At 48.3% G+C, this 26302-nt stretch overlaps 2 protein-coding genes across 10 annotated transcripts in view; both read right to left on the minus strand.

Moving 5' to 3' along the window:
* The window catches only part of BBS4 (Bardet-Biedl syndrome 4), a 44447-nt gene extending 39406 nt beyond the window's left edge, over positions 1-5041 (minus strand). For 3 of the 7 annotated variants that reach the window (XM_030497724.1, XM_030497729.1, XM_030497727.1), the window contains exons 1-2: positions 4882-5038; positions 2985-3036 (exon numbers count right to left, since the gene is read on the minus strand). Coding sequence is in view for 2 of the 7 variants with exons in the window: in XM_030497722.1 (XP_030353582.1) it covers positions 2985-3036; positions 4898-4927 (82 nt within the window). In the remaining 5 variants the exon portion in view is untranslated. The other 4 variants (XM_030497722.1, XM_030497723.1, XM_030497726.1 and 1 more) reach the window with 4 other exon arrangements.
* A 977-nt stretch (positions 5042-6018) lies between these two features.
* The window catches only part of ARIH1 (ariadne RBR E3 ubiquitin protein ligase 1), a 62320-nt gene continuing 42036 nt past the window's right edge, over positions 6019-26302 (minus strand). For 2 of the 3 annotated variants that reach the window (XM_030496716.1, XM_030496714.1), the window contains 9 exons: positions 24982-25048; positions 23703-23809; positions 23326-23368; positions 22391-22462; positions 13529-13659; positions 13375-13432; positions 11878-12150; positions 10055-10167; positions 6019-7483 (listed from right to left, as the gene is read on the minus strand). In XM_030496716.1, coding sequence (XP_030352576.1) covers positions 7399-7483; positions 10055-10167; positions 11878-12150; positions 13375-13432; positions 13529-13659; positions 22391-22462; positions 23326-23368; positions 23703-23809; positions 24982-25048 — 949 coding nt within the window. In that variant the 3' untranslated portion in view covers positions 6019-7398. The remainder of the gene's footprint in view (positions 7484-10054; positions 10168-11877; positions 12151-13374; positions 13433-13528; positions 13660-22390; positions 22463-23325; positions 23369-23702; positions 23810-24981; positions 25049-26302) is intronic. The other variant, XM_030496715.2, reaches the window with a different exon arrangement.

Genomic DNA, 26302 nt, shown 5'->3' on the forward strand with positions numbered 1-26302 from the left:
TGCTTGTTGGATGCTCATCCTCTTCCCTGCAAGAGAGGCTCTCTGAAATCCCAACCCTTCAGGCCTTTGAAGCCTAAAAGCCGCAGGACAGTGACCCTGACAGCAGCTAATTCAAGAGCAAATTCCACCTCTTAACTCCGAGTTATTGTTTAGGAGTTATAAAATCAGGTTGCTAAACACTGGTTCCAGGTTTCCATTTTGCCTTCTTTTATGGACAGGATTGCAGGATCATCCAGAGGAGTAAAGCAACACAACAGTGAGGGGAAGCCACTTGACAGCTCAGTTCAACATTATTCAACATCTGCATCACGGGTCAGGCTGAAAGCATGTCCGCTGCTGTGCCTCCCAGTTAAGCACAGAACTCACAGCTGCATTCTGTCATTCACATGATTCCCTGCAAACTTGAGATCACGTTCACAGAAACGTGCTTAATACCTTTGTCCTACCCAGTACAAACACAGGCAAAGCTGTTATAATCTGAATCCAAGCACTGTGATGATTAAAGTCAGGACTTCAGCAGTGACAAGGTCAACTGTAAGGTCCTGCCCCTGCGTCAGGGCAATCCCCAGCACAAACACAGGCTGGAGGAGACTGGATGGAGCCCTGAGAAGGACTTGGGGATGTTGGGTGAGGAGAAGCTCCCCATGACCTGGCTTCAGTGTGCACTTGAGCCCAGAACCCCACCGTGTGCCGGGCTGCACCCCCAGAGCGTGAGCAGCAGGTTGAGGGAGGTGAGGCTAGACGGAAGCAGATGAGCTCTGAGGTCCCTTCCAACCCAAACCACGCTGTGATTCTCCGACTCTATGACATGGTCATATTCAACTACATTTCTGTACAACATTGTTTAGTTATTGCAACACATCCTCTATCTGGGCACAAATTTTATGCACACCAAACTTCATAGGAGACCATATTTTACCAGGTAATCGCTGTATTTCATAGATCTTAATGTTGGTTTCAGTCTCTCTCTGCATGCAATGTAAACCCAAAAAGGCAAATTGCTGCACCAGAAAGTTACCAGTGTTCAAAACTGTCAGTTTAAAACCAGTTTAGCAGCACTCCTCTATTCCAACAGAATAGATGTACATTTGCCTGGCTCCTTAAATTTCACCAGGATTCTCCTCAGGCAAACTAAAATAGGATAAGACACTTCATTAAGATGTTCTATGAAAATCCTATTTAAAACAAAACAAAGCAAAAGCCTGTCATGGGAACAGGATGCTGTTCTTTGCTGCCAAACCCCACAGAAGCACATACAGCATCACTTTCAGTCTCTTCCCTCCTCTCTTATGTGCCCCCAGCATCACACCCACACACAAAGGACACTGTTACATCGCTCTCCATTACAAATCTTTCTGCTGCCCTCATTTCCTACAGATTAACTGTCAGGCAGCTCAAATCAGCTTCTGCCCACTGAGCTAAAGGCAACACAGTCAAATATAAAACAGCAAAGCACAAAGTCTTCCAAGGCGTTCCGTTTCAGACGTGTGACTGGGACTGGAGATGCCTCAGTTTACCTTAACAGACAGAAAAGAGAACTACAGAAGTCACAGGCTGGATTACTTTTTGTCTTCACCATAGTTAATTTGGAGTCAAGAGTCATATCAGCGTAAAAGAGAGATCCAGAGGCACGAGTAACTGGATTTCATTCACTACTTTCTCCCCCTGGTGTTCTCCCCAGATGGGTGAACACCAACTGAAGGAGGTGGAAGGGACATTGGCTGATGTTGGACACAAACCAACTCTTTCACCTCCTCAGCATGTCTGTGAGGCCCATGGCCTCATCTTTCTTTTTCAGCTACTCAGTTCTCTCATGAATTATGCAGAGTTGATTCATAAACCTCACCCTGCCACGAACGAGTGCTGGAGTTGCCAAAATAAGCTCCTTTTGAATGCCAGCGTGATCACCAAGGCAGTCTCCATCACAAGAAATTTAGGAATATGGAAGATCTCCTCCCAAACTGTGCTCCAATGGGCACATCACACATTCAGGGTAGAAAATGGCCAAAGTATAGTGCTCCCCAGCTGAGCTTCCCTGAATTAAAAGGTGAGAGAAAAGGAACACTGCTTTGACTGGCACTATATCAGGGTTCTAGCAACACTCTTCATGCTTAATTATAATCTGAATTGATGGGGTCCTCTGGATACTTGATAAAGGAAAAGCCACAGAAAACCACCCAAAGCTCATCTTAGGCAGGCACGAAAGTCTCTGCAGTGGACAGATCCGTACTGGGGATGTGTGCACAGCTCAGTACCACCAAGAAGTGTGCTCGTCACATGCGCTGGGACAAGTCACATCACAAGGGCGAGGGAAAAGGGGAAAGGAGAGGCTGCTACATCAAATTGTGCTGCAGGCTTTGTAAAGGGTCTGGGAAAACATCAGGCTTCAGCCAAACATTTTCAACCAGTAACTGAAATTGTTCCTGTTCCAGTTCAGACTCAACCAGGATTTCAAAACAGTAACTGGGACCAAGTTAAACTATTTTCACTAAAACCAACCAACCAATAATTAAACCCAGTTACAACCTGACTGGTTTCATCTCACCTGCACATCCCTTTTACTTCAAAGCTTAGGAAATGCAACATGAAAAATCACCACGATGCAGCATTAGTTTCCCAAGATCCTTTTTACAACAAGACATTATTCTGAAGACCCTAAAATGAACAAACCCTCTTATAACTTCAGGAGCTAAATGGATATCCAACTCATTAGCAGCCCAAACAAGCATGTACACAATAAAATACACAGTCTCTCAGATTACAAGCAAACATGATTCCGGCTGTAGGTACAGTAAGTCAGCCAGCAACAGCACTGAGCTCATTATACAGACCCTAGAAAAAACCACTCGTACTCAGCAGCTTACAGTCTAATAGTCCTGTCTTTTCCCAGTGGACATTTATTCCTTACTAGAGAGCTGCCCACACTATAAAAGAAATCTTAAAATCAACCTGCCCAAGAAACACAATTGTATCTTCAAACAAACCTTTTTTAGGATGGGGTTTCAGAGGTTCTGTAGCCGCTGGCAACAAAGAAACCTGAAAAGACAGAAAAGAGGAGTATTAAATACACCAGGGAAGGTTTCTTGAAGATCTGTTCTAGAAAATAATCAGAAAGGACAACTGGCAAATCCCAAAAGAGGATATAAAAATAGCATTGTTGCTGCGAGGCAAAGCCTGCCCTGCCAAGCACTGCTCTTCCCCAGCCTAGCTAGGTCATTCCTTAAAAACCCCACTCGCTTTAGAGCACATTCCTGTTCCGTAGGTTCACTGCTACTTGTTAGGATTCTAGAAAGTGATCCTTACCTCACAAACACAAACCTCAAGCGTTTAAGATGCTAATTAGAGATCACACAGGAAAACCTCAAAAACAGTTGTTATAAAATGCTTAGAAAGTTAATTAGAACAAAGTTGTTCCTGGGGAGCCATCTGGGGCCGCAGGCAGATGGGTGCAGCCATGTCCCACCATACGGCAGCCAACCTTAACCTGCAAACACTGCCCCGCTCTCATAGGCCAGCAGGGACCCAGCCTGGGCAAAATAAGTGCATTTGATACTTTCTTCTTACTTTGCATCCAAAATTGAAACTTTGCAGAAGAGAAACATGAACACGCAGGGAAGTGGTGTTATTTTTCACTTCCAGTTTCTTGGGGAGGAGACATTCCTCACTCCTCTTCCCCAGACGCAACAGGCCTGTGTTGCCTTCCCCCTCCCTCATAAACAAGTTTTTAAAGGGGAGGCCCAGTCCACCCTTGTTCCTTGTGGTGTTTTGGGAATATTTTCTAGTTTACTCTCTTTTATTGGAGATGGGGAGGCTCGGAGATCCTGAGCACAGCACCCAAGACATGGAAAATAACCCAGAAGGGACACAGGAAAGGTTTTATTTCTCCATAATTTCCAACTTTAATCAATTTTTCTGACTCCTAGTGTGCAAAGCTGAATTGCTATCACAGAATCTGGCTTATGTGCTAGATGACAGAACCACCCACTTGCTCCTAAGCCGCAATAACCAGCACAAACCCCTAAGTTTTTTAGATAAATATATTTGCAATATATTTAATCTACACACATTATCCCAGCTCCAAGCCCTGTCACTCAGCACTGTGAAGACTTCCCTGCATTCCCCTCCTCACCTCAACAGCTTTCCAGCCATCCTTTCACCCAGATCCGTTGGGCACACTCTCACCACCACAGCCCTGGTACAGATCCCTGCAGGGCTGCACAAACCACCCCAAAAAGAGAAGCGTTTATTCCTTCTCTCTGCTCCTCACCTTTTGAACAGATACTGATCCATGAGAGGATTTTCGCCCCAGTAATTCCAAGGCCATTTATTTTCCTTAAGAGCATTTGACAATGATTTAGAATCAGAGAATCCCAGCCTGGTTTGGGTTGGAAGGGATCTTAAAGCTCACCCAGTTCCAGCCCCCTGCCACGGGATCAATATGTTACAGTGTAGATGTCACATCGAGGACAGACTGAGCTTCTCAGCACATCTCTGGAAGATGAGAAAAAACTACTTCCCTTTCCAAAACACATACTTTGAGGTACTTTAATATTTCTTTAACACTTACAGGTTCTCAGGTAGGATGTATTGGCACCACGTAAGTCAAAGTATTATTTATTATTCTATTACTACCTATTTAACACCTAGTTAATTTAACTCAGAGGTGAAGCGAGGGCAGTTTTGCAGCGGACACAGGTGGGTGCTGGAGCTGAGAGCAGCTCAGGTCTCACCAAGCACCGCGGTGAAAGCCGCAACAAGGCTGAACTCCCGTTATGTTCCCAGCACCAAGCGTGCGCAGGTTAAACCCCCACTCTCCGAGCACGCCCCTCCCGCCGCCACAGCCTCCCCCCGCCCGCAGCCCCGGGGCCGGACGCCCCTCACCGTGGCGGCCCCTCACCGGTGCGGCCTGGGCCTGCGGCTCCGCCATGGCGCCGGCAGCGGGAACCAGCGCCCCGTTACCATGGTTACCAACATCCGCAGAAGCACTTCCGGGACGACCATAGAGGAGCGCGGCGCTGGGCCCGGCGGGAGGACGCGGCTGCCCCTGGGCCGGGCCCCGCCGTCGGGAGCGGTCAGGTCGCGGACGGAGCAGTGACGGACACGTTTATTAGGAAGGGGTTGCTCGGCTTCCCCGCGGGGCGAGGGTCACCGGGGCCGCCAGTGAGGCGGGACGCGCCGGTCGGAGTGCCTGAGGGAGCGGTGATGGGCGGCAGCGCGGAGGGGCGGGCACGGCTCATCCCTTCTCGTTGTCCCGGGGTGAGGGGCGGCCGCAGCGGGGTTAGTCCTGGCACTGGCAGAGCGCTCCCCAGGTCAGAGGATTAACTATCATCAGCTGCGGAATCATCGTTATCTGCTTAATAATCGTTATCCTAAGTTTTGCCGCCAGACCAGGGGTCCTTTGGGTTGGAGCCTGGCCGCAGCCTTTGTGGCTCCAGCTTGGAGAACATGGAAAACCCCATCGCCAGGTCACCACCACCCTCCGGAGAGCACCCAGCTTTCCAGAGCGTGTCAATGCATGGATAGGGAAGCGTGAGCCAAGGGAAGCCCCAGCAGCGGCAGGTGGACGGTGGCAGGAGGCAGCGCCGGTCCCCACAGCCCCTGCAGCAGCGGCAGAGAGAGCACCGGGAAGGCGGCTGTGGTGCAGGGGCTCTCACATGAATCCCATAGGAAAACAAGCCAGTGCTGGGAGGGCTAAAGGGGAAAACAGGTACAGAGCGATCACACTACATCACTGGAAGTGCCGGGAGCCATCGGTGAGGGAGCTGAAACGACATTTGGTGCTGAAGCCCTACCTTCATTCACCCCTTTGCAGGCTGATTCCCCCTTGCAGCTGGCAGAAAGCCTTTGAGGCCGCTAACCTGGCGAAAAATACCACAAAAGGAATTCCTATACAGGAGTAAATTTAATAAAACCACCACCAATTGTTTACTTTAACATAGCTCTTGTTACAGAAATCATAAAAATGGACTCAGCAGCTAACTCATTAGTTCTTTCCCCTTTTAATTGAAAAATAGTCTGCTGATTTCAACTTCTACTGCACTAGATGGAGTGTTAAATATTTGCCAGGACAGGATGCCCAGTAACTGAGCCCAAAACAAACACAAAGACAATTCAATCATCTTTCCTTTTCAACGTTACGACTCGTTATAATGTAAGTGAAACTCAAAGAGCAAGGAAGGGTCCGTTTGACAGATGAGAGGGGGAGAGAGAGGAGATCCACAGCCGAAATCTGTCCATTAAGTCTTGTGAGAAGCGGTGCAGAAACACCCCTTCCTTTTCCTGCCTTGGAATTAGAACTCTAAATCCACACACACCCCTCCTCTGGGGTCAGAGCACGTGTCCTGCGTGCACGGGTGGGAACAGCAGAGCTGGATCGGGGCAGGTATTGATCCAGGGCCAAAACAAAACAGATTAAAAGGCAAAACTCATCCTGAACCGGAACGCTCGTGGGTCGCTCCCGCGATGCACACGGGTCACCGAGCGCCAGGAGCTGTGCGAGGGGACAGGGCCGGCGCCAGCAGCGGGTGGAAGCACACACAGAAGGAAGAGGAGAAGCTACTGCTCTGGGAAAAGCCTTCCGGAAAGAAATGAACTAAACTGTATATTCACTACACCAGCACACGCTTCCCCCCCCCCAGCCCAGGGCAAACCAAACCGAACCAAACTGAAAGAAACTGCACAGCAAATAGACATAATCTTGAAGATTTTTAAAGAATAAATATTTTTTTGTAATTAAACATTATGCAAACACGTGCCACGCTTGCTCTTTGTCCATGCATATGCGCTATATACAACTTTGAAAAATACTGTGTTGTCCTCTTTTTGTTTTAAAAGTCATATACAAAGGTTTTTTTTGTTGGTTTTTTTTCTTCCTTGCTGTGTACCCCCCTTCCTCCCCTCCCCAAGAATCACCTTTACAACGAGCCAAATCCACATTCATTCATGTACTTGGGTGGCAGAGAGGAGGAGGAGGGGGGTAGGAGAGCCTTCCCCCCCTTACCAAAGTACATCAAAATGGCTGGTTTGGACATGAAAAGCAGTGTCAAGAAACTGGTTTAAATTTCATCTGTACTACACACAGGAAAAGAAATATAGAAAAGAAAAAAGGAGTCGGCTTGGAGAATGAAGCTACGTTACAAGTTAAAGTTGGAGGGTTTTTCTTTTTAGTGCGTCTGTCACACGCATGTTGGCCGCCTAGAATACTGTTGTACAATGGGTTATCTACCTTTGTTTTTTATTACAATATAATTTACTTAAATGTTCTGTTAACAAAACAGAATCCCAGTACTACAGACCAGCGGTGGTAATAGGCGGAGCGCCTTGTGTGTGTTTATTGGAATTGCATGAGCACTCTAGAGATGGGAAAGGTTTCAGAGTTCATTTTATGCAGGGCCAGGCTCAGTCCTCGATGTATTCCCACAGGTCCTTCTCGTAGCCTTCATGCACATGCTGCAACAAAACCCTTCGTCGGCTCTCGCAGTATCTGGGACAAAGAGGAAGAGCACAGAGGAAGCACATCAGGAACCACGGCTCAGTGCCGGCAGCCAGCAATGCAGACCTACATTAAGCCTCGCTTCCGAAAGAGGAGATCCCCCTGAGAAGGGGCTTTGTCGCCCGTTAACAGCACTAATTAAGACTTGAGTTACTCCAGTCACTCAGCTCCGGGTCCCTGGCTGCAAAAACAGCATGCAAATTTAGAGCTTCCCATGCAAACGCATCCCTACAGCTGAGAAACTGCCACTAACAACTGGAAAAGGAAGAAGCGGTGGCTGCAAAGTGCTGAAGCCGGAGCACAGGTCAGCAGTGACACCCGAAATAGGCCGAAGCTCCCTCAAACATGGGCTGGTGCCTACTCTAAGCTGTAGCAGGATGACAAAAACCATGAGGCTAGCTGGGCAAAGCCCAGTTTCATTCCCCCTCCGGAATCCCAGTGGAGATGGAAGCGGTCCTTCTGGCTACAAAAAGGGTTGCTGGACTGGATGGAGTGCAAGTGTTACCTCGCATTGCAACTCCTGGCTCTCAGAGGGTTACTACACCCTGCAGGGTCTTCCCACCTACACTCATTTCTACAAAGCTGCAGATAAAACCTGATCCCAGAGTTAGGTACAGTCCTACCAGGATCAATGATACTGAGGAAAAGTGATATCATAGGAACATATCAAAAGATGCCATGTTCATTTCGGGTGCGTTAGCCAACTATAAAGATAAAAAGCAGAGAAACATTTAAAGTATTCAGGTTCCAAAGAGCAAATGATAAATAAGCAGCAGCATTTCCGAATTAAACCCCTTCCAGTGGTGATATCAAAGCCTCCAGCATCTTCAGGCACACAAGGGACAAGACAAGTCTCAGTTACAGCTCCCAAGGCCCAGCTGTGGAGATGGTTCATGGATTGACAGCACACAACACACCACTCTGGGCTGCAACAGGAGAAACTGGAAACCAGGAGCCAACTGCCAAGTTACTGGTTCCTGCTGGGAATTGTGTGCTTCAGTTTCCTGCAGATTTATCTGGATGAAACTGTTCTGCCTCTTCTCACCGCTATCGGCTCTTACGACAGAAGTCATTGCACACAAAGTCCCATTGATCTTCTGAAGCATGTGACAGCAAACACACACAGTTGCTGCCCTCCCAACTTCAGTCATTTTGCTGGGGGGGGTTTAATCCCACTTTCTAGAAGTGTCTTTGCAAGCTAAGGGATTGAAACAGCTCAAACCAAACCAGCTATGGGGTCACATCCTGCACTTCCCCAGAGCTCTTTAAACCCATGTCAACAACGTCCTCGGTCCCAGTCTTACGCCATAACCGGCACATAAAGAGCACGGTGCAGGACATGATTAAGACATGACTGAACTAGTTAATATGGGACCTGCATGGGCTTGACAGCTGCATACTTTCATGCCAGAAACATGAAGGCAGTTTTGGGATACTGTGTTTTCAGGCAGTTCAGGCTCTATTAGATTTTAATTTCTTCTGGATAGTTGTTACCATGCCTAGAAGTGCATCCAGTTTCAGAGGACTTAACTGAACATGCAGCTTGATCTGAGATACCAACTTAATGGTCGTCTTAAGAGGGTTAATCACAAACTACCTCAAAGGAGAAGGTCTGGTAAGCCTTTTCCAGCCCCAGCCGTGCTGCCAGACTATGGCAGGACAAGCCACAGGCCCACCAAAACTTAATGGCTACTGCCACTCCCCAGAGTGCCTTAGTCACTACAGCTCACCCTATTTTGGCTTTATTTCCCCCCTAAGTCAGGCAGAACAAATTCAGTGACTTTGGCAAAGTGCCTCAAAAACACAAGCCCTAATCCTATGACTCATCTGCATTCCCAGCTTTGTATTTTTCCACTGTGCAGAAGTGATTCCCCTGGGAGTGTGAAAACCCTTGGCACTTGTGCCACCTGGACCCTGGTTCCTCTGCTCTCCTCCCTCTCTCTTCCTGAAGGACAGCTTTTCTACACCCACTTTTTGCAGAAATAGACCAAAACCAGACAAATAAGAGAGCTGATTGCTCTCTTATGGCAACTCATCCTAAGCCAAAGCTGTCAGCCTGGAACAACAGAGTCACTCCTTGTTCTTCAGCCCTCACTATGCAGGTCCCATCTTGGTCCTGGCCATTCCCACGCACTCCTGTGCAGGAACAGCACTGTATTAAAAGCTGTAGCTTCTGGTCACAAGTTTCTTCCATTATGGGATTAAATCTTCTCACTACTGCTCAGCAGAGCTGACACAAGGCAGTGCTGGAGCCTCTCCCTGCAGACTGTCACCTCCCCAGGGGCTGGTCCCAGCCAGGGCACACAGAATCCTGCTGCCAGCATCTGTGTGAGGGCTTCACTGCTGAGGATCAGGGGCTGGTGCGGGACACCACCACTGCTGTTCTCTGATGCCCAGGGTCTGGCTGATGATCACAATGTATGGCAGAAGGCCAACAGCAAACAGCTTCCCAGGGATGTGGCTCTGGAGAAACCATAGCTTGGCAAGTACACATGCCACTACCTGTCACACGGGATGGGAATACAGACAGCTTTGAGGTGAAGGATTATTCAAACAACAAACCTGTACTTATCCTGCACTTTCTGCTTTATGTCTTGCAGCGAATCTTGGGATATATCTCGCTCAAGGTACCCAGAAAGCACTTCTGTAGCATTCTCTAAGTCTGCTTGGTTATTCTGCAAAGACAGGGGTAAAAAAACAAACAAAAAAAAGAGTATAGAGGTTAAGGAAAGCAAGACTTCTTTTTCCTCAATGCAACTGAAATCAGTATTGAAAGAAAACAAGGATTAGATAATGCACCAAGTAACGCTCGAGTAACCTGCTCTGAGCATCAAGACTAAAGAGCTGAGATCTCTTCATTTGATTAGAAGAGAACCTGCATATCTACCAGCAAGTCTTATGTCTTCCTTGATCTGCAGTGTCCCAGCCTGGTTTGGGTTGGAAGGGAGCTTAAAGCTCAGCCAGTTCCAACCCCCTGCCGCGGGCAGGGACACCTTCCGCTAGAGCAGGTTGCTTCAAGCCCCTGTGTCCAACCTGGCCTTGAACACTGCCAGGGATGGGGCAGCCACAGCTTCTCTGGGAAAAGTCTGTGCCAGTGCCTCAGCACCCTCACAGGGAGGAGCTTCTGCCTCAGAGCTCATCTCTATCTCCCTTCTGGCAGGTTAAAGCCATTCCCCTTGTCCTGTCCCTACAGGCCCTTGTCCAAAGCCCCTCTCCAGGTTTCCTGTAGCCGCTTTAGGCACTGGAGCTGTTCTAAGGTGTCCCCTTCAGGAGCCTTCTCTTCTCCAGGCTGCCCCAGCCCAGCTCTCTCAGCCTCTTTCATGTCTCATTTTGTCCCTTATCTATTTTGCTTTTACCAGCAAAGGCTCTGCTAACTCCTGGTACCTGCCCAGCAGCACCGGAGCACAGCCTGCACTCCTGCTCAGCAGCTGTGTGTGCCCTTTGCTGAGCACACAGCACAGAAGTGTCCTGCTTAGCTTCTGCACAAAGACCAGCAAAGGACTGCTCTAAATCATAAACAGTCAACACAGCTTCACTTTGAATCAGATTGGGCCTCCATGTTTAGACCTTCAAGTGCAATTCTAATGGAAGTGCCCTTGGAAAAAAGCCAACACCAGGTAAAGTCCAAATGCCAGACTGAAGCTTTAACGCCTTTTTTGCCAGTTCAGAACATCATTCCCTTTCCTGTTTCACAGGGCAGCATCTTGTAACCCTGCTTCCTCTTCCAGCAGATAATGCTACATAGAATCACAGAATCAACCAGGTTGGAAAAGACCTTTAAGCTCATCCAGTCCAACTGTTCCCCAGCACTGCCAAGGCCACCACTAACCCATGGCTCTGAGGGCCTCAGCTACACGGTGTGTGAACACTTGCAGGGACGGTGACTCCAGCCCTGCCCTGGGCAGCCTGTTCCAATGCCTGAGCACCCTCGGGGGAAGGAATTGTTCCTCAGCTCCATCTAAACCTCCCCTGGTGCAGCTTGAGGCCATTTCCTCTTGTCCCATCCCTTGTTCCTTGGGAGCAGAGACCAGCCCCCTCCTGGCTCCATCCTCCTCTCAGGCAGTTGCAGAGAGTGATAAGGTCCCCCCTGAGCCTTCTCTTCTCCAGACTAAACCCCCCCAGGTCCCTCAGCCGTTCCTCATCACACTTGTGCTCCAGGCCCTGCACCAGCTCCGTTGCCCTTCTCTGGCCCCGCTCCAGCACCTCAATGTCTCTCCTGTAGTGAGGGCCAGAGCTGAACACAGGATTCGAGAACCTCTAACTTTTGCACAACAGAATATTAAGACAGATTCACTTGGGCAAAACCAGGGACAACAGCTTCCCCCAGCATTAAATCTCTACTTTGCTTTGTAATCAGAACTTCTGACAACTGTGTTTTCTCCTACCTCAAAGATAATGGACTGATTATTCTTTTTGAGGTAGAAGGCAAAGACGTAAGTGTACATGAGTGTGGCACGACACTGGCAGAGGACGTCGACTGCTTTCTTCAGAAACTGCACCTCAATCCACGACATGTTGTGCTGCTGCATCTCCTCCATCTTCTGCTTCACCTGAGCATAGAGCTTGTGCTCAAAGCGCAGGCTCTGCATGTGGTTCATGTAGCGGTTGCAGTAGAACAGGTACCTCTGCAGGGCTGCTCTGGATCGCTGTGTTAATTCCCATTAGGGAAAAAGAAAGTGAAGAGTTAAAACAAAGTACTGGCTGCAAGAGAAGTAAACCCTTCACAAGGCTCTTCCTGACCCCAAGAGCCAGCTTCCTTTCCAAAGGTGTTTCCTCTCCTCCCATGCTGGCCAGGCTGTTAACCCTGACTCTGCGTGCAGATGAGAGGCCAGACCTGCTGCAGCTCGCTGTCCTGGGGGCACTTTCCTAGAGGGGCTGTGACATCCTCACTCCCAACCTTGAAAGTAGCTAGAATCACATGGCTAAAGCCACACCAGTTTTGAATTTCAGCCTTCTAGGACTTAAATGATTCCAGTGTCATGAGAAGCAGTGAGAAACACATTTGCTATTTCTTGAGGGGTGGGGGTTTGGCTAATAAGGAACTCCAATTACACAACTACAGTCCAGAGGACAACCTTAGGTTGCTTAGACCACACTGATTACAGAGCAGGGGAAAGAGACCATGTGCTAAATAGTACAAGAGAACCAAGATGACTCAGTCCACAGCCATTAATCTTACTTCCTTCTCACCGACAGATCAGCTGTAAAGGAAGGACAACATGGGCACAGTTAAACCTGTACGCTGTGGCTCTATAAAGGTAGCACGTATGAGCCAAAGGCATCCCTTAACTGCACGAGGAAGGGCTGCAGGAAATCCTTTGGTTCTTGGCTATAACAGAGATGCAGGAAAGGGATTTCTGCAAGCTGCAGCACACAATGCAATCCCTGCCCGTTACGAAGAGAGGTGGCTCTATCCTTGTTCACCAAACAGCTTAACACAGCTGCAACTTCACCCACAATTTCTTCTACATCAAGCCTCCACGTATAGTTATTGGCACAAGAGAAGCCTTATTTTATTGACATTCAAAAGCTCTGCTGCATTTAAACACCTCAGGATTCACATTAAGAACGTCACAGAAAAGAGCATTTCATGCAAGATGTGAGGATCATTGTCTCAGACCCACAGCAGTATGATGACTTCATGTGAAGAGCTACTATAAAACAGGCAAGGCAGCATGACAGATAACTGAGCTAACATGCTCTTTAAATTGGGTTAAAATGTCTTTGAACAGTTTTTTTCTGGCAGGAAGCAAGAGTCCAAAGCTGTGGGGGAGCATAAATGTCGATTGCATTTGTGCCCAAATCCAGGAATTTTTATAGGTTTAGAAAAAGCACACCACAGGGCTGGTGACCTCCCTCATCACTACAGGTTATGGACTCACCTCCTGTGCATCCCTTGCTGCCTTTGCATCATCCTCATTGTAGCGATTACAGTTGTACCTGTAACAGGGGACAGAGATGCCACAGATGTCAGTCCAAATGGTGCTGTTTGTGTCCCAGCTCCATCACTTCCAGCACAGCACGCTCTGGACTCACCAGGCAGATCCGTGGGGCTCCCAGGGGCCCAGACACACCCAGCAGAACTCTGCTTTGCAGTTCTGGTTCCGACACACCATGTGGTTGCAGCCCCCGTCCTTCTCAATGGTGACGTGGCATTTCGGGCATTCCTGGTCACAGGACAGAGAGCACCATTAGCAGGGGAAGCACAGAACCCACCCCAGTCCTGGGAAGGTGACAGGCCCCATGGCAGAAAGACATGGCACGTCAAGTGAAATGTCACAGGCTGGTTTGTGTTGGAAGGGACCTTAAAGCTCACCCAGTTCCAACCCCTGCCACGCGCAGGGACACCTTCCACTAGAGCAGGTTGCTCCAAGCCCCTGTGTCCAACCTGGCCTTGAACGCTGCCAGGGATGGGGCAGCCACAGCTTCTCCCTCCAGGTTTCCTGGAGCCCCTTTAGGCACTGGAGCTGCTCTAAGGTGTCCCCTTCAGGAGCCTTCTCTTCTCCAGGCTGCCCCAGCCCAGCTCTCTCAGCCTGGCTCCAGAGCAGAGCTGCTCCAGCCCTCGCAGCAGCTCCGGGGCCTCCTCTGGCCTCGCTCCAGCAGCTCCACGTCCCTCTTGTGCTGTTGCCCCAGAGCTGGATCAGGACTGCAGGGGGGGTCTCCCCAGAGCGCAGCAGGGGGGCAGGATCCCCTCCCTGACCTGCTGCTCACGCTCTGGGGGTGCAGCCCAGCACACGGGGGGGTTCTGGGCTCAAGCGCACACTGAAGCCGGGTCATGGGGAGCTTCTCACCACGCAACACCCCCAAGTCCTCTCCTCAGGCTGCCCTTGATCCATTCTCCACACAGACAGTCATTTTTCACAATTTACTTCTTCCCTTTGATCATCAAGATCCTCTTCTGAGTCAGGCCTTAAAATATTTCCAAAGTCGGAGCAGCTACATAGCGGAAACCCTAAGGAATAACACATTGGATCTACACTGCTGTCATAGTGCTACACAGGACAGGTCATTTCATGACCTTCTCCACAATCACAGCAGTAGTGATGGTCTGTAACAGCCTGGGGAAGGCATCCGGCTCTCCTCACCACCAAGTGCTTGGTCCTCTTCAGCACTCAAACTGCATCAACCTCACGGTGAACTGATATCATGCTGTTATCAATCCAAGACACCTGCAGTCAACAAAATGCCATCCAGAAAGTATCTAAAACCATGTTGCAAGGATCTAGTGTGCTTCAAAGAAGCTACTGTCAGCTAAAAAGCCACTTCTCCTCCTGGGGCATTCCGTATTTCCCATAAGGTCACTTCCTTCCCCACTTCATGTGATACCTTACTGAAGACCTTTCTACAAAGGCAACATGAGACTTCCCTTTCAGGTGTGAGGCCTTTGACAAACACAAGGATATCAAAGAGCAGCACTGCACAGGGTAATCTCTGGGGAACAGGGTGTATTTCTAATAACACCAATCTCATTCTCATACATCAGCAGCATGTGGCTACTTCCTGAAATGACATTCAACTCACGTGGAGCACAAAAGATTATTTCTGTACACAAAAGATTGCAAGAATATCTGTCCTAAGCTACCTCTATGAGCAAAGGAAGCCAGTCCAACTGACTTCTAGCGGCTATTCCTGTCCCTGTGGCACTTCAGTGGCAGGACACAAGGCTCCTGCACAAGAGCTGTGCCAAGGAACGCACCAGGTAAAGTCAAGCAGCAAAATCACCCCAAAATAAAGCCAAAACCATTTTAGCCTGGATCAGTTCCCCAGTCCAGCTCACCACACAACCACATCAGCATCTGTGAAGTATCTGCAGAAGGGAGTTTTATCTACAAACTAATAACAAAAGGATCCAAAGTAATCCCCACTCAGGTAAAATCAGCTGCAGCTTCTGGGTCAGAAGCACATAAAATCCCCTCCCCAGTAGGAGCATGTCTTTACTGTTTGCTAACCAGAGCAACCACTTCCTATGTGGCATTCCAGTGCCTAAAGGGACTACAGGAAACCTGGAGAGGGGCTTTGGACAAGGGCCTGGAGGGACAGGACAAGGGGAATGGCTTTAACCTGCCAGAGGGGAGATTGAGATGAGCTCTGAGGCAGAAGCTCTTCCCTGTGAGGGTGCTGAGGCGCTGGCACAGACTTTTCCCAGAGAAGCTGTGGCTGCCCCATCCCTGGCAGTGTTCAAGGCCAGGTTGGACACAGGGGCTTGGAGCAACCTGCTCTAGTGGAAGGTGTCCCTGCCCGTGGCAGGGGGTTGGGACTAAATGGTCTTATGGCCCCTTTCCAACCCAAGCCAGTCTGTGATACGACAGTATTGTGATGGATGTTTCTTTCTGCAGTCACACCTCTCCTCCCATCCTCGTGCTCTGTCAGCACACCGCGTGCTCGCTGGCTGCTTATTTGTTTTGGATCAGGAGTTTTTGGGGCTGGTTGTTACTCCAATGGATTCAAGCAGCAAGAAAGCACATAATGTGATTTTTCCAGACCTGCTTTTCTCCCCATCACCTGCATTTGTCCTCCAAACAGAGTAACTGCACCACAGAGTAAGTGACACACAATAGCTCCTGTGCTGGCCTTCCTGGGGGAACAACATCAAGATATCCTCTTGGGCTGTCCATAGGATGGATACTCAGCCAGGTTGGCTTGTTCCCAGGTAGTCAGTCAGCGCAGTTCTGTGAACTGCACTGTGAATTAACAGTGAACTGTGAACTGCACTGTGAACTAACTTCAGAGTTAAAAGTGGTGGCCTTGGCAGCCCTGGGATAATGGTTGGACTTGATCTTAAAGGTCTTTTCCAACCTGGTTGATTCTGTGAACAATGGTCTCTCCTTTGCACGCAGTACCCACTGCAGTGTCTGGGTTTCTTCCCTTTCCAGGCAGCCCTTCTCCCTCTTCCAATCCTGCACCACCAAGTCAGGACCCAAATTTAAGTTTATCCCAACAATGTCCTTAGATCCCTGCTCCATTTGCTCATCAGCCAGGGTGCATTTTGCTAATACATATGAACAGTGGCACAGCCCCCCCTGCCACACCATGACACTGCTCCCCTGCCACTCCAACACTGACCCTGGGGGAGCAATGATGAATGGTTTTCCAAGAGAAGGTGGTGGTCATAGAACCACGTGGTTTCTTCCAAGCACATCTCATCTGATGAGATGCCCGTATCTGCATGCCACAGCACAAGAGACGGCTAACCCAACTGACCAGCTGCAGCCATCACTCCCGCTCAGCAGAAACCCCGCAACTGGAAGGCGAGAGGAACAGTTCCCAATGACCTGCACTGTGGAGAGGTGCACTGGGGCACATCCACACCACAAGGACATGGGGCCATCCTCATCTAGGCTCAATTCAGAGCACTGAAATCCTGTCTCCGGTCTTTGAGAGCAAGACCAAGCTCTTCAGTGTCTCAATACCACACAGCACTTGGGGCTTGTAGCCACATGATGCAAACTAGAACAAAAAGACCTTAATGACAGCTCTTTTATTACAAGGAACACCATCCTTTTCAAGCCTTTATAATACACCTGTCAAGCAGAGCACAAGGAAAACTGATGACACAGATCCATGAAGATGTGTCAAAGTGTGGAAGTAGAATGTTATTGAAAATGAAGGCAAAACCATGAGGAGAACATCCTAAAGAAATGCTGAACACCAGCGGAAAGACAAAAGCCACCGACGCACGGTGTGGGAGAGGTTTATAGATTAAGGAGGCTGGGGAAGGAAGAGCTGCTGCAGAATTATAGCCACACAACAACGTAAGAGCCAGCAAATCAAATCACTAACCCGGGAGATTATTCTGCACGTTGCCTGTCACACCACATGAGAAGTGACCTCACTAACACCGCTCCACTGCAAACAGTGCACTTTGGAACAAAAGCCAGGGCAAACCTGGCACAGAAAAACCCCTGGCCTGTGGTAAAAGGCTGCTGTACACGAAGCACCGTAAAGCTCAGCTGCTGTTTTATGAACAGAAGGATAAACAGAAACATATTTCCTCTTTCAGGGCAGGTGAAATGGATTAGTCCTCTCTAGAACTCTGGTGCACAACTGGTGCCCATCAGCCTCCCAGCCCCGGTCACAGTGACACCTTCACCTATAGCCCAGCCTACTCAAAAATAATAGTAATTAAAAAAAAATCTTCAAATTCAGAAATCAAGATTTCTGAAAGCATGCCAGCAAAATACAGAAATGCTGAACTTGATTATGGTGACCACAAAGCAGTGCAACATGACAGCACTTAGAGTCAGAGAATGGTTTGTACTGAAGGGACCTTAAAGCTCACCCAGCTCCAGCCCCCTGCCGCAGGCAGGGACACCTTCCACTAGAGCAGGTTGCTCCAAGCCCCTGTGTCCAACCTGGCCTTGAACACTGCCAGGGATGGGGCAGCCACAGCTTCTCTGGGAAAAGTCTGTGCCAGCGCCTCAGCACCCTCACAGGGAAGAGCTTCTGCCTCAGAGCTCATCTCAATCTCCCCTCTGGCAGCTTAAAGCCATTCCCCTTGGCCTGTCCCTACAGGCCCTTGTCCAAAGCCCCTCTCCAGGTTTCCTGGAGCCCCTTTAGGCACTGGAGCTGCTCTAAGGTGTCCCCTTCAGGAGCCTTCTCTTCTCCAGGCTGCCCCAGCCCAGCTCTCTCAGCCTGGCTCCAGAGCAGAGCTGCTCCAGCCCTCGCAGCAGCTCCGGGGCCTCCTCTGGCCTCGCTCCAGCAGCTCCACGTCCCTCTTGTGCTGTTGCCCCAGAGCTGGATCAGGACTGCAGGGGGGGTCTCCCCAGGGCGCAGCAGGGGGGCAGGATCCCCTCCCTGACCTGCTGCTCACGCTCTGGGGGTGCAGCCCAGCACACGGGGGGTTCTGGGCTCAAGCGCACACTGAAGCCGGGTCATGGGGAGCTTCTCACTGACCAACATCCCAAGTCTTTCTCAGGGCTGCTCCATCCAGTCTCCCCCAGCCTGTGTTTGTGCTGGGGATTGCTCTGACCCAGGGGCAGGACCTTGCCCTTGGCCTTGTTGAACTCCATGAGGGTCGCACAGTCCCGTCTCTCCAGCCTGTCCCGGTCCCTCTGGATCCCATCCCTTCCCTCCAGCGTGTCAAAGAGCCACTGAGCAAAGCAGAGTGTTTTCAACACTTGCTGAGCTGAGAGGAGAAGACGGCACCTTGACATCTGAGGAAAGATGCTGTTCACAGCTCTGGCAAGAAACAGCGCTGGCAAGAAAAGAAAGAGCAAAGTTCGATGCTGGTGCCCGGGAGGATCTAGCGAGCTGCCAGAATTTCTACAGGTCAGAACAAATGTAGGACTTCCAGAAAGTACAGAGGAAGCGCATGTTCAGACATTGAAAAGTGACCTGAAAAGGAACAGAACCGGGCTCGTGCCATTTTATCTCACTTAGAGGAGAAAAAAACAGCCAATAGCTTTTCTGGAGGAAGAAAATCCGCCTGTTTTATACATCAGCCGTTCAAGCCCTGTCTAGCCTGGAAGATAATGAGATGGTGACATGCCAGGAGCCAAAAGCAGCAAGGCAGGGGCATTTTTAGTATTAGATGAACAACCTTCATTAACACCAATTTAACCTGACAAAAAAAAAGCCCCCAAAAGAAACAGTGCCTTGGGTGCAGAGCAGCACCGTTAGCACCTTTGTTCTTCCTCCTTTAGTGTTCCAAGATGCAGAAAGATTATCATCACTGAAACTCAGGTTTGAAACAGGTTTCCCCTCCTCCTTTTAGACTCCTTTCAGGCTCCTTTCAGTCTTGATACACCTTGAGAGTCCAAAAATAAATGCACAAATCCAACTTTTCTATACTCCTTACTCCTCTGAATGTCTACTTAACAGAAGCAATGGATCTATGTGGTTCCTTTATTCCCAAAGCCACATGAACCAAACACCTGAAACCTGCTTAGTTTAATTCAAGAAAGGAACTATTTAAGAACCAAGTTTGTCCAACAAACTGAGAAAGAAACAGTTTGTTTCTTTCCTGCCTCAGACTATTCAACCCTTCTCTGCAAGACCGAGAATTAAAGGCTTGATAAAGAACTTGCATTGGCTTATTTAATTTAAATGAATTCAGTTAAGCTGAACTCATATGTGAAAGGAACTTATTTTAAGTAAAAGGCCATCTACTCCAGCACACAGACGTATCCCCCATTCTCCTACTGCAAAGGATTAGCCAGATTTGAAGCCCACATTCCAGGAGAGCTGGTATTTTTCTCTTATACCTTAACCTTGGCAAGGCAGGAAGTTCTCTTCCCTGACTGGAGACCACATGAGATAGGACTGTAGCTCAGCATCATGCTTGGAGGACTCGAGAAAGCACTTTTCAACTGGTAGAAACAGCAACAGAGACCGTAGTAGCAACTGAATTACATGGGAGAGTTCTTCCCCCACTGAAAAAGGGAATTCTTGCATCTGAAGGTACCCAATTCAATTCCTTTCTAGGTTCTTTAAAATTAAGAAATTCAACACACAATTTGGGCTCTGACTTGCAGCCACTGCAGCAAACAGCTGTGAAGGCACAAAACATCCCTCACCGAGCACAACTGCCCTGCTTTCCTGCTAGATACAGACAGATGTATGAGCACTCCACCTGCGCGATCCCCATCCCATCGCTGCAGCCTCACGCTCCGGCAGGAGAGGCTGTTGCTTGGTTCCTCTCCAACCAGCAGCAGGACTGTGGCTGTCAGACAGGCACTCGGGTTCCTCATGCCCCTGGCCGAGGTCCAGCAGGCAGTTCAGGCAGGAGGAAGCGGCTGGTGCCTGGCAGCCCTGCGGCTCCGGGCTGATCCGGCTCTCCAGAGGCTCCAGTTGCACATGTTCCAGCAGCCAGCATTGCTTCACCATTACAGCAGTGTGAAATTACCACCTTCCACAGCCTGCTGCCCACGAGAAGCAGAGATCATTACGAGGGGTAGGTTACGTTTCCTGCCAACTTTGCCCTCAATTGAATGTAGTGTCAGTTTGGAGAGAGAAGAATTGTGATATTGTCCCTCAGTTGATATGGATACCATGGGACTCAGGACAGTTGGCTTGCTGAAATGTCTGGTGTAATTACTCTGAGGTTATTTTTCTTCCTCTTGCTGCCGAACAGCCTGGGCTCCAAAGTATTTTCTTGCTGTAGGAGCATCTTGTATGGTATTAGAGGAGGTAGCTTAGACAGTGATGCTGAAGGACAACAGCTCCTCTGCTGCTGACACCAGGCTAGAGGAGCTAACAGATAAGCTGGGCTGATGCCAGTGTGTCTTGGCCTCACTCATTTCCCCTCCTCACCAACCTCTGGATGAGTGTTTCCCACAAAAAATCTTCATACTCCAGCCATTCAACACTATTCCTGACAGGCTGTGCTATGTTTTAAATAGCAGCCCAACCACTAGCATGACTCCTACCTGACAAAGCCTAGGTCCTGGTTACAAAACAAAAAAGGATGACCATCTTTACAGTATTTCTGTCTACGTTTAAGTGTTTGGGAAAGCATGCTGAAAAACCATCATCTTCCCGTCTGAGGAAGAGACAAGCAGCTTCCTATTTCCAGTAGCCAGCGTTAGTGGCACATTATGCATGTTTGGTCTGTGGAACACATCGATGTCCATCACTTCAGCCTTTTTTAACAGACACAGAATCCAGCAAGGGAAATCTTAACACTTGATCATAACAAAAGCCACCAAAGAGAGCTCAGACCCTGGTCTTCAGCAGCATATACCACAGTGGGGGCAAATAGAAGATGGGGAGCCCTAAGGCCATGACCAATATCACTCCCTTGAAGGGCAGCAGCAGCTCCTCACCTGGCTGCCGGTGGCTTTGTCACAGGCAACGTAGGGCTGTGACCATTCTGACATCCCAAATATGCAATACTCAAGGCTAAAGCTCAGCCCTTTCCAAGCAGTTCAGCTATTCTTCCTCAGATTTAACAACAAGCAATGCCTGAAGACCACGCAAGCTTAGAACAGCTCTGCTTCAGTTCTTCAGCTATAAGACGTTGTCAAACAGCCACCTCAGAACAAGCCAACTTTACTTTATTGAGCAACACTCAGCCTCCACGCAGGGACCACACAAGTCTAAGCCCCCAAAACAGAAAGCAGCAGCTGAGACTGCACAACTTCAGCCTGATTTTAACTGTGTCTCAGCACGATGGCTGTTTCTGCTCCCACCAGAATGCAACATTCCAGCTCAATGGAAACCACGCAGCCAGCCCCAGAAAGCAGCAGCCGCTGCTGCAAACAAAACCATTCACCAGTTACACAAGAGAGCTGAGAAAACAAAAGTAGCCATTTCCTCACACCCTCCCCACCTTCTAACCACCCTCCTGGCTCAACAGGCACGAGACGTGGGTCAGTTCCTGACCCCCTGATAGCAGCTGCTGCTCGTGTTTTGTGGTGCCCATGCCAACCTTTAATTCCTCCCAAATGCTGAAGTTTCAGGCAAAGTTGGTGAGCTACAAGGAAGGCATTTACATAATAAAATCTTCCCAGCTGTTGTGCCAGTCTCCATCTGGAATCCTGCCCAGCGGAAATGAACAACTCCTCAAGAGGCCAACCCAGGGGACTGGAAGGCAGATGTAAATGATCACAGCCAAATGAAGCCACGGGTGGTGTGAACATGTTCCACACACTTGGAGTGAGGAACAGATTTGCTAAGGGAAGCCATCAGTGCCAGACAGGAGCCCAAAGACTTCAAACTTGAGCTCCCTTTGGGTTTCCAATTAACTCTCTCTTACAAGAGCAAACTCCACTCAATGCAAAGAACCTCACCTGATTCGAGGCGGTAAAACCTATTTGCTCTTCAAACAAGAGTACTTTGGTGTACTGTGGATTTTAAGGCTTGCTCTTAACGTCCAACAGAAAAAATAAACCCAGTACAGAGGAACTGAGCTGTCCTTTCCATCTGATAAGTCTATATAAAATATGGGAAATCCCTCACCTTTGTGTTTGCTGCAATCCAATTGGAAGTTTCACTGTCATCGTCACACTTCTTGATCCATTTCTTTAACCACTGGTAGAAAAGCAAAGAAAGAAGAGAGTTACATTTAAATAGAGGAACTGTAAATGTCCCCAAGACAGCTGCTTACATTGAGGTAAGGTGCACACACCGAATGGGAGTATGGGGGGTGTTGGTGCTGGAAAGCCATGCAAACAGCAACTAATTTAGCTGCAGGCCTTTCCTGCAGCACCTTCCTGATCCAGCGAGCACAATTGCTGGGCACAACCCTTTCAGCAATGAGTCTGCAGGTCTTAAGTCAAATCAACATAAACTTCCCATGGGACTCTACAATATTCAGCTAAACAATGCTAAGCCTCTGGTGAGGTTTCCCTCCTCTCTCTCCAAAGGAGTTTTTTTGTCACTAGGAACACAGTCTGCTCTGTCCTCAAGGCATGAAACGTGGCTGTCCCTGCGCTCTGCACAGGCTACAGGATCACAGGTTTGATTACAGCTTTCAGCAGCTCCACAGACAGTTCTAGGGCTCACTTCATGGCAGCAGGTCCCAGGACCAAACTAATTCCTTCAGCAGGACAAACCACAAGCCTACACCTACAGAAATGCCAATACGGGAATGCTTGTTATCAAGTGAAGCATTCACTCCTGAAGCACCTTCATTCCTCCTCAGAGGGGCCCAGCTGCAGCAGCCTCCTCCTCCAGACACCTCCCCATCTGGCTGAGGCTCTGCTCCTTCACAAGCCCCAAGGCATCCAGGAGGATTGCACTGATTCTGCTCATGCTCTGATCTAACCAGGTGAACTACCACACTTCTCACTGTGAGCAGCCAAAAGGTTGTGCTTCATTTCTACACCTTGCACGTAAATTGACTTTCAACTTTTTCAAGTCATGCATTTAGAGAGGAACTTTGATGGGCTCACCTTGCATTTAACAGGATCATGCCAGTTTTCACCGCAGTTAAAGCTGTAAGTGAGAAAAGGGGAAAATAAGCAATAGGACAGATGCTTATGCTTTTATTTAACTAGGTTAACAGCACGCAAGTTCTCTTCAGGTTTGCTCTGCCAAAAGACCAAAACCTGTCCTAGGGAATTATTATACATGTCAACCCCCCATCCCAACCCTCGGTTCCCTCAACAGCCATTTCAGAGCAGTACTGTGGCTGCCCCATCCCTGGCAGTGTTCAAGGCCAGGTTGGACACAGGGGCTTGGAGCAACCTGCTCTAGTGGAAGGTGTCCCTGCCCGTGGCAGGGGGTTGGAACTCGATGAGCTTTAAGGTCCCTCCCAACCTCTTCTTACCAAAACTGACGTCCACATTTGCAGCGAACAGGTTTAGCATCAGGATATTGGACTTTAACAACGTGGTGGCAATCTGGGGCAGGACACCATTTTAACAGTCGATTACACTACGGAATAAAGCAAAAAGAAACCAAACATAAGAGAAAAAAGATGCTCCACAAGGATGCTTCCTGCCCTTCATCCCTTTTCATCCTTTCAACCATGCCTTCACTCACGCTCCTTCCTGTCTCACCAGTCCTCTGCAACAAACTGCTACCATCTCAGCCTAAACATTTACTTTCTTTCTACCGAAAGAAAGCAGGAATATGATAGTCAACTCTTCACTGTCAAATGGCCTCTTATGAAAGATGAGGAGAATAAACACTTCTGCTGACCTTGTAGCTCACCCACAGAAAATGCTTGAAGAATATGAAGCTATGAGGCTTTCCACTGAAAAAAGCATCTGTCAAGCTGTTTGCAACTCCCATCTCTGCTCCACCACTGCAAAAGCCTTCTGAAACTGCTCCCAAACCAAGCACACTAGGTTTTTTCCCAAGCACTGCTTTCTAACACCCCTTAACACCATCTCCTCACGTGTCCCTGCAGTACTGCAGCCTGACACGGGTCTGTATTGCCAGACTACTGCCAGTCTTCGTCTACAACACGTACCCAGCTCCATTCAATTTCAAAAACCCCAAACCACTGCATACATCACTTCAAACCAGGAGTGAAAGCTTGATCCCAGTAACAACTTACATCCTTACAACAACTTACATCAGATTCACTCCACAATGAAGCTGAACACATACAACTGGGAAATTGGGACAGTGGGAAAGTCTTCCAAAGCACCTTTCTCCAAGTTGATTTTGAGGTTGCAAAGCTGGTAGTATTTCGCCAAAGCAATTTTGCAGCTTTACTTCAACTGGCAAATATTTAAGGCATGGTCTTGTTCACAACAATGATTCCTGGGTTTCAATCTGAAGTATCTCAGGTAACATTCAACACTCCTCAGAACCTGTATTCTGCACAGCTCTTGCATTCTCTCTACCTAAAGGTGCTTGCTCTATCCCTAGGTCTTTTGTCCTGCAGATCACATTTATATTTTCCTATAACTACACCTAAACTATAACTATAAGGGCTATAAAATAACCCCTGCAAAGCCTCTAACTTGTCACACTTGATCAGAGACTATGCAAAAACCCTGCTCGACAGTTATAAACAAGCATCATTTCTCTGCTTTGGTAGATATACAGGAGAAAAACAACCTAGAAGCCATTAAAAATGGGAAATGAAAACTCACCTCTACAAAACTATTGGTTATTAAATGCTGGTACTTTAATTTAACCTTGGAATCTGTGATCAGACGCCTGTGGAAAGGGAAGACAGAACAATTACTGTAGTAGAAAACTCATTTTTCCCCAATAATAGCCAATAAGTTCAGACAGATGAATGGTTTTGATTCTTCCTTCTACACTGCAGGTACTTTTCTGTACTTACCTGTTCTCTCTTCAGTTCGTAGATCATATATTATTATGAACACTACGAATATTGTATTTAACTTCTAATATTAACTAGGCAGATAGGAATCCTTCAAGAGCATGGTGACCACTTCTCTCCTGAACACACCAACCCAGCTGGAATTTGCATACTGCCCAGCCTAGATAACATTCAAAACACTTTAATTATGTATTGCAGAGCACATGTATATATGCCTTTCAAGTGTCTTCTGCATATATATAGATATAAAGCTGGACTAATTGGTGTTTGTTTTAAATCAGACTGTGGAATAGAGCTTTATATAGGCCATATCATGGATAAATACTGCAATTAACAAGTTAACCATTGCAGAGTGCAGCCAAACGTCAAGTGTCCTCCTCATGTGATCACAGCAACATTCACTGAAGAGCAGTGCATGTGACGATGCAACGTTGCATAAACCCAAGCCCTTGCCAGTCTGGGTTGCTCCTTACCAAACCCTGAGCTGGTTATTACATAAACGTAGCATGTGGCAGCCAAATTCCCTGTGCTAAAACAAAACACATCAGTTGACAAAGCATCTCATCAGGCCCGTGTCCACGACAAGCCTGCGATTCTGAAGTGAAACCCCTTGAAGAATGAAAGAACAATCTGAACTGGGAATATGCATTAGAAATGTCACTTTCTCACTCTGTACCTAGGCTTCCAGCCATAACACATCTCACTTCAAAGCTTTATTGTATTATATGTATGTATCAGGAGCTGGAATGTAAGTGAAGAGTAACGTCACAACTAACCAGAGCACATGGAGGACACAATCTGCTGGGTTTTGCTGACCAAAGTGCCCATGATCACTCCTCCATCCCCCACAGTGTTCAAGGCCAGGCTGGACACAGGGGCTTGGAGCAACCTGCTCTAGTGGAAGGTGTCCCTGCCTGCGGCAGGGAGTTGGAACTGGATGATCTTAAGTTCCTTTCCAACCTAAACCATTCTATGCTCTATGTTCAACAGCACTTCCATACCACCTCTCAGGTCAAGACCTTCAAGAACTTTGCTCTGAATATTATCATCTTTTGACAAACAATGAATAAAACTAGACAAATTGAGAGATAAAACTGATAAAACCCATTCCCAGTGCCCATAAA

This window comes from Strigops habroptila, chromosome 9 (genome assembly GCF_004027225.2).
Source record: "Strigops habroptila isolate Jane chromosome 9, bStrHab1.2.pri, whole genome shotgun sequence".
NCBI classification, from domain to species: Eukaryota; Metazoa; Chordata; class Aves; order Psittaciformes; family Psittacidae; genus Strigops; species Strigops habroptila.